The sequence below is a fragment of the Hylobates moloch genome, unplaced genomic scaffold (assembly GCF_009828535.3).
Source record: "Hylobates moloch isolate HMO894 unplaced genomic scaffold, HMol_V3 SCAFFOLD_2540, whole genome shotgun sequence".
Lineage (NCBI taxonomy): Eukaryota > Metazoa > Chordata > Mammalia > Primates > Hylobatidae > Hylobates > Hylobates moloch.
The window spans coordinates 56-8,086 of NW_026654815.1; the positions used below are offsets into that span (position 1 = coordinate 56).

Genomic DNA, 8,031 nt, shown 5'->3' on the forward strand with positions numbered 1-8,031 from the left:
TCTCATGCTGTCGCCCAGGCTGGAGTGCAGTGGTGCAATCTCGGCTCATGGCAAGCTCTGCCTCCCGGGTTCATGCCATTCTCCTGCCTCAGCCTCTCCGAGTAGCTGGGACTACAGGCGCCTGCCACCACACCCAGCTAATTTTTTTGTATTTTTAGTAGAGACGGGGTTTCACCGTGGTCTCGATCTCCTGACCTCGTGATCCGCCCGCCTCGGCCTCCCAAAGTGCTGGGATTACAAGTGTGAGCCACCACACCTGGCCACGCCTGGCTAATTTTTGTATTTTTAGTAGAGACGCAGTTTCACCATGTTGCCCAGGCTGGTCGCAAACTCCTAACCTCAACTGATCCACCCGCCTCGGCCTCCCAAAGTGCTGGGATTCAGGCGTGAGCCACCGCGCCCGGCCATTAAGTTAATTCTCAATAGGTTGTTCTGTACTTTTCATTTGATTCACTGCATATTTTTGTTTTCCACATAGCCTTTATTTTATTTTTTAAAGTAGAGACAGGGCCTCACTAGGTTCCCCAGGCTGGTTTCAAGCTCCTGGGCTCAAGTGATCCCCCCAAGTCAGCCTCCCAAGTATTGGGATTCAGGTGTGAGCCACCACGCCTGGCCTCAAGTAGTATTTAAATCATTTTTGAATTTGGGACTGTTTCTGTCCCTCCAGCATTGGTTTCCTCCATCTTCCCTCACTGATCTCACTGCATCTCTTTTCTCCATCCCGATTTCTCTTATGCAGGAGCTCCTTACTTGAGTTTATGAGCCAGAAGAAGCATTTGCTGAGCATAGACGAGGCTCTCTTCCGGTCCTGGTTTAGTCTGCTACCTCTGAGTCACCTGGTTCAGTATATGGAAAACTTCATTGAGCACCTGGGTCGTTTTCCTGCTCATATCCTGGACTGTTTTTTAGGGATTTACTACCGGCTTCCGGGACTTGAGAAAATCTGGAATATGCAGGTTTGTGTCTGAAGTCGGCTCTGGAGTCCTGGCTTAGCAAAAGCAGACTAGATAACTAAACATGGAAAGCTCAGGATTCTTATTCCTAAAAAACAGACAGTGGGCTGGGTGCGGTGGCTCACGCCTGAATCCCAGCACTTTGGGAGGCTGAGGTGGGCAGATCACGAGGTTAGGAGATCGAGACCATCCTGGCTAACACAGTGAAACCCCGTCTCTACTAAAAATACGAAAAATTAGCCAGGCATGGTGGCAGGCGCCTGTAGTCCCAGCTACTTGGGAGGGAATGGCGTGAACCCGGGAGGCGGAGCTTGCAGTGAGCTGAGATCTTGCCAGTGCACTCCAGCCTGGGCGACAGAGCGAGACTCCGTCTCCAAAAAAAAAAAAAAATGCAGACAGTGAAGCTTTGCCACCTAGAGAACCAGGGCTGGTCATCACTTGTTAGGGCTAAAGGTTGATTTCCTTGAGCTGCTTCTGTTTCAGTAAATAGAGTTCGAGGAAACAGTCACCTTCGTTGTTTGTGATTGTGCAAGGCGGGATTAGAAGGTCTCATGTAGGCCGGGCGCGGTGGCTCACGCCTGTAATTCCAGCACTCTGGGAAGCTGAGGCGGGCGGATCACGAGGTCAGGAGATCGAGACCATCCTGGCTAACGTGGTGAAACTCCGTCTCTACTAAAAATACAAAAAATTAGCTGGGCATGGTGGCGGGCGCCTGTAGTCCCAGCTACTCGGGAGGCTGAGGCAGGAGAATGGCGTGAACCTGGGAGGTGGAGCTTGCAGTGAGCCGAGATCGCACCACTGCACTCCAGCCTGGGCAACAGAGCGAGCCTTCGTCTCAAAAAAAAAAAACAAAGAAAAAGAAGATCTCATGTGATGCACTTCATAGCTGCCATTCTTCCTTTCACATTTTTTGGTGGAGAAAATGGTATAAGTTTAAATCCTGAGTTTTATCTGTAAAAGAGGTAAGATTAGTATGTGAGCACCTTAAAATTTGTTTGTAGGAAGAAAACAATGTATACCATATTGATGTTGGATTTTTTTCAGCTCTGTTTTAGCAATGACAGCGGCATCGTGATTCAATCTTCTGTCCCGTTTTTCTTTTTTTCTCCGCCTTAGGATATTCAGAACATTCTAGAAATGCTGTTGCGCCTCCTGAACACTTACCAGGACAAGTAAGTGGAAAGCACAGTGCAGTCTCCCCTTCACGTGCGGCCCCCCCGGGGGCTTCCTCTGACCCCTATGATTGGCTGTGACCCACATTTGCTGTTGTAACAGCAAGGTCATAAATTAATATGTAGCCCACTTCTCTTCTCAGGTTATTAATGTAGTCGTCTGTTTTTTTTTTTTTTTTTTTTTTGAGACAGAGTCTTACTGTGTTGCCCAGGCTGGAGTGTAGTGACGCGATCTCAGCTCACTACAACCTCAATCTCCTGGTTCAAGTGATTCTCCTGTCACAGCCTCCCGAGTAGCTGGGATTACAGGCATACCCCACCATGCCCAGCTAATTTTTGTGTGTTTGTTTGTTTTTTTGAGGTAGAGTCTAGCTCTTGTTGCCAAAGTTGGAGTGCAATGGCACGATCTTGGCTCACTGCAACCTCTGCTTCCCAGGTTCAAGTGATTCTCCTTCCTCAGCCTCCTGAGTAGCTGGGAGTACAGGCGCGTGCCACCACGCCTGGCTAATTTTTGTATTTTTAGTAGAGACGGAGTTTCACCATGTTGGCCCAGCCTGGGGTCCTTTATTTCTTTTTTCTAAGAATGATAGATTCATGTTCTAAACCTGGCCTTCTGTCTTTGGTTTTTTTTTTTTTTTGAGATGGAGTCTTGCTCTGTCGCCCAGGCTGGAGCGCAGTGGCGCAATCTTGGCTCACTGCAAGCTCTGCCTCCCGGGTTCACGCCATTCTCCTGCCTCAGCCTCCCGAGTAGCTGGGACTACCGGCGCCCGCCACTACGCCAGCTAATTTTTTGTATTTTTAGTAGAGATGGGGTTTCACCGTGGTCTCGATCTCCTGACCTCGTGATCCGCCCGCCTCGGCCTCCCAAAGTGCTGGGATTACAGGCGTGAGCCACCGTGCCCGGCCCCTTGGTCTTTTTTCCTATACATTTTTCCCTTACTTGTAAACAGTCCGATACTGCATATGCATGGTGGGCGTTCTGCATTTTTTAAATATTTAGTCAGTTTAAGATAAAAATCAAACGTAGCTTTATATAATTATCCAAAATTGTTTGCTCCTGCAAATTTGTGAGCTCTGATACCCTGAGGGGTCAGCAGACAGAATGCAGAACCACTGAAACGTGCCAGCGAGCGATGGGATGCGTGTTGTCTGAGCTGTTCTCTGAGCGGCTCAGGCACTTCCAGTCTTCGTTCACCTCCTCTGTTCACGTCTCTGCTGATGTTGATCCAGCACCTGTGACTTCGGGATCCCTCCCACAAGCTCCCTACCTCCCCACCACTGTGTCTTTCTTACACCGCCTTCCCAGCCCCCTCCATCACCTCTCCTCTTAAGCTCCTCCTAAGTGTCCTCTTAAGTCCCTCCCGAGTCCCTCCCGGGTCCCTCCCAAGGCTCCTCCTAAGTCCCTGCTCTGTCCATGTGTCCCTCAGAAAACACAAAACCCAGGCCCGGCAGAGCTGGAGCCAGTTCCACACGTGCTGCACGCTCTTCTGCTATTTCTTTCTCTTCCTCCCTCCTTTCTGTTTCTTTCTGAATATTTTTTAAAATTTATGTCATATTTTAATGTCTAGTAATTTATTGCTTTTTTTCACATCCCGGAACGCACTGAGGAGTGTTTGGACTTGTTTGGGTTAGAGCAGTTGAGACTACAGAGACAAAACAAGAGGACTTCGCTTCCTTTTTATGTTAGTCACAAGTTCAGGACTGACTGAGATTTTCCAGACGTTAACCTAGATAAGGTCAAACAAATGCCCCGTTGGTAGTTATTTTAAAGGAAGGGGCTAGTCATCAATGGTTACCATTTTCTGGCTTCTCCTAAATCCTTGCCGGGATTTCTCTTAACTTTTTGCGGGGCAGGATTCCTGAAGAGGCCTTGTCACCATCCTACCTGACTGTGTGTCTGAAACTGCATGAAGCCATCTGCAGCAGCACAAAGACACCTAAGTTTTACGAGCTGCCAGCCTTATCTGCCGAGATTATTTGCAGAATGATTATACTTCTACCTCTGGTGGTAAGTGGAGTCAACACACAAAGCATCACACCCGGGATAGGTGCGGAATTTCAAGCAGCCTCAATTTGGAAAGGAAACAGACTGATTCCCGGGTGCTGGGATGAGATGGAGCAGTGGATTCCAGCAGTGGACATTTCTTGTGCTCTTGCTTGATGCTGGGTTCTATTCTGGGCATGGAGGGTGTCAGTGGGCCAGGGTCTGCCCTTCTGCCACCTTGGGCTCTCGTAGGAGGGAGGCAGGGAGTTAATGTGTGGCCATCAGCTGGCCATGGGGAAACCAGAGAGCTGGCGCAGGGGCTGGAGGTCGGGCAACGCCACGCGGAGAAGATGACTTTTCTTTTTTCTTGATTCTGTTGTTTGCAGAGAACTATGGGGACCATTTTCCTCCCAAAAAATACATGTCCAAACATGGTCTTTCCCACCTTCTTTACATTGTAGCTTGAATACAGTAACAAAGGCCACAGCGCCACACATCTGTCCCCTGCCGCATGTCACGTCCCAGGTCTGACGGCAGGATGACCTGGCTCCTCCGTCCCAAAGAAAGCCACTGTTGTGACTTCTCCCATGGATCAGTTTTTTTGTGTGTGTTTTTTTTTTTTTTAAGATGGAGTCTCACTCTGTCACCCAGGCTAGAGTGCAGTGGCGCGATCTCGGCTCACTGCAAGCTCCACCTCCCGGATTCACGCCATTCTCCTGTCTCAGCCGCCGAAGTAGCTGGGACTACAGACGCCTGCCACCATGCCTGGCTAATTTTTGTATTTTTAGTAGAGATGCGGTTTCACCATGTTAGCCAGGATGGTCTCGATCTCCTGACCTCATGGTCCGCCCACCTCGGCCTCCCAAAGTGCTGGGATTACAGGTGTGAACCACCACACCCAGCTAATTTTTGTATTTTTAGTAGAGACGGGGTTTCACCATGTTGGCCAGGCTGGTCTCAAACGCCTGATCTCACGTGATCCGCCTGCCTTGGCCTCCCAAAGTGCTGGGATTACAGATGTGAGCCACTGCACCCAGCACAATTTTTTTTTTTTTTTTTTTGAGACGGAGTTTCACTCTTGTTGCCCAGGCTGTAGTGCAATGGCGCGATCTCCGCTCACCACAACCTCCGCCTCCTGGGTTCAATCGATTCTCCTGCCTCAGCCTCCCAAGTAGCTGGGATTACAGGCATGCGCCACTAAACCCAGCTAATTCTGTATTTTTAGTCGAGACGGGATTTCTACATGTTGGTCAGGCTGGCCTCGAACTCCCGACCTCAGGTGATTCACCTGCGTCAGCCTCCCAAAGTGCTAGGATTACAGGCATGAGCTACCGCACCCAGCTGATCATTTTTTTTTTAATCTTACTTCAAGTTAGAACTGTGACGTTAGTGATAGAAAACAATTAAGTGTATGTTTTAACTTTCTTCCTTTCAGTTTTCTTGTGTTAAAGTACCACAGACACAGTTTAAGAATAAATATCATTGGTGAGATGATCACGTTCTCTGGAGTGGCTGCTATTTAAACCACCACAGGCAGCTGCCAACTTCCACATAAACTGTGTTTAAGGAATTTGTCAGTTACTTAGGATTTATTTTCCACAGAAATAACTATCTTAAATGTTGGCTGGGATCTCAGATAAGTTTAATCCATATTATGGACAAAATACTCTCTACCTGTGCCACAAAAGCAAACAAACAAAAAACCTTTGCAATACTAAAATTAAACAAAGCAAAAATACATGACGCATGTTGAAGAAGCTTTTAGGTGGCTGCTGCTGTGAAGGCTCCAGGGTTGACGGACACTTGGAGAACAAGGTGCCCGTGTCAGTCTCCGGAGGGCTGTGCAGCCCCTGAGCGGTCGTTCAGTTTGTTGTTATTGGCCATCGCTGCCCAGCCCTGTGCTGCTGGATTGTTCTAGAAGGAGCTGTGCCATTGGGGGGAACTTCAGCAGTGCCTGTTTCGTTTTCTGCCGGCCCCCTCCCCCTGCGTGCTGTGCTGTAGTCACCCCTGCGCCCAGCTCCCTCTGCGGGCTTCTCTCTTTCTCTTTCACGGCAGCGCCTGCATCCTGGCCCCTCTTACATGCTTTGAAAGCTCCTGCCTGTATCTTCCCGCCCTGGCCCTTCCCAGGTATAGTGATGCTGTGTTCCCCTGCCTCCTGTGGGCTTTTCCTTTCTCCCACTCTTGGGCAGCCCCGCCCAGCAGCAGCCCTGTCCACTTGCCCAGCCGCCTCGAGGCGTGGGCCTCTCAGTGCTTCCAGTGAGCACCTGAGCACATCCAGGTTCTGTGGCTCCTGACACTTGCACAATGTGCAGGGCTGTGCTTAAAAAAAAAGATCACACACTTGGCCGGGTGTGGTAGCTCACACCTGTAATCCCAGCACTTTGGAAGGCCAAAGCAGATAGATAACCAGAGGTTAGGAGTTCGAGACCAGCCTGGCCAACATGGTTAAACCCTGTCTCTACTAAAAAATACAAAAATTAGCCAGTTATGGTGGCATGCACTTGTAATCATAGCTACTTGGGAGGCTGAAGCAGGATAATCACTTGAACCTGGGAGGTGGAGGTTGCAATGAGTCAAGATTGCGCCACTGTACTCCAGCCTGGGTGACAGAGTGAGACTCTGTCTCAAAAAAAAAAAAAAAAAAAGAAAAGAAAAAGACCACACATTAATCCAGGACTGTGGGGCTCCTCCCAGGAGGAGGTGGCCCTGACCCCTGACCAGTATGCTTCCTGGGAAATGTGCTTCTGGGGAAGACAGAGGGAGGAGGAAGGAGAGGGAGGAAGAGGAAGGCAGGGGAGAGAAGGGAGGCATTACAGGAGGCTTTGAGCCCAGGGGAAGAGGGGTTTTCCCTCGGGTCTGGTGGGTCTGGCATGGAGACAGGGGGAGGGCGTGATGGGAGCACAGTGGGAAGGGGACCCAGGTTTACCTCCAGGTCAGGAGCCTGGCTGTCTCCTGTGTCTAAGGAGCAGGCCCGGGAGTCTGCAGGGCCCCTCTCTGGGGCGTGCTTTTCCCCCTCAGTCTCCTGGGCACAGCCTGGGGACCTGCTCATTGGCAGGACAGAGGCTGCCTGGGCTTTTGGGGGAGCACACAGATGCCGTTCCCTCCCTCCCTCTTTTCTCCCGTATCACCCACGTTCAGGGTGAACCCAGAAAACCCTGGGGAATGGAAGTGTTTTGGGAATGTGGGCTTCTGCCGAGGCCTGTGGTCCCTCCATCGTAGCCGCTCCTTGAGCAGCCTGTGCCAGCAGGGAGGAGAGGAGGGGGTGCAGCGTCTCGCTGGGAACCTGAGTCCACAGCCGAGGATGACTGACCCTCCCTCTTGTGTGGCAACAGGATTCTGCAGGACAGGGAGATGAAACTGGAAATAATTCAGTCCAAACAGTCTTCCAAGGTACCCTTGCTGCTACGAAAAGGTGGCTCCGAGAAGTTTTTACAAAGAACATGCTCACATATTCAGGTGCCTCATTCACATACATCGAGGAAATTGAGGTAAGCATTTGGCCGAAGGCTTCTGGGTAGGGATGTGAGTGATCATGATTCCTCGTGGCCTCAAATCATGGGGTACAGGCTGCTGGCCAGGGGCAGTTGTTGGCCTTCACCTGAGCCTCGGTTCTTCATCTACAAAATGGAGTTGCTCCTGTCTACCTGGCAGGGTGGCTTGAGGCAGACAGATGCCGGGTGCAAAGTGCTGCTGCACTGCCTGGTGTCCCCTGGCTGGGCACAGTCCCTGTGGTGATGGAGGTGTGGAGGTGATGGTGATGGTTGGTGGTGGTGGTGATAGAGGTGATGGTGGTGAAGGTGAGGGTGGTGATGATGGTCATGGAGATGGTGAAGGGGAGGTGATGGTGGTGGTGGAGGTGCTGGTGATGATGGTGGTCATGGAGGTGGTGGAGGTGATGGTGGTAGTGGAGGGGATGGAGGTG

General features: G+C 50.5%; 1 protein-coding gene across 1 annotated transcript; it reads left to right on the top strand.

Moving 5' to 3' along the window:
- Nucleotides 1-745: 745 nt before the first annotated feature.
- Nucleotides 746-7,597, top strand: LOC116464990 (E3 ubiquitin-protein ligase RNF213-like; the record flags this gene model as incomplete). The annotated part of the gene is made up of 4 exons (XM_032148207.2): nt 746-956; nt 2,070-2,125; nt 3,980-4,133; nt 7,442-7,597. Coding segments are annotated over exons 1-4 (564 nt in total), but the record flags the coding sequence as incomplete, so codon positions are not given.
- Between the last annotated feature and the right edge of the window lie 434 nt (nt 7,598-8,031).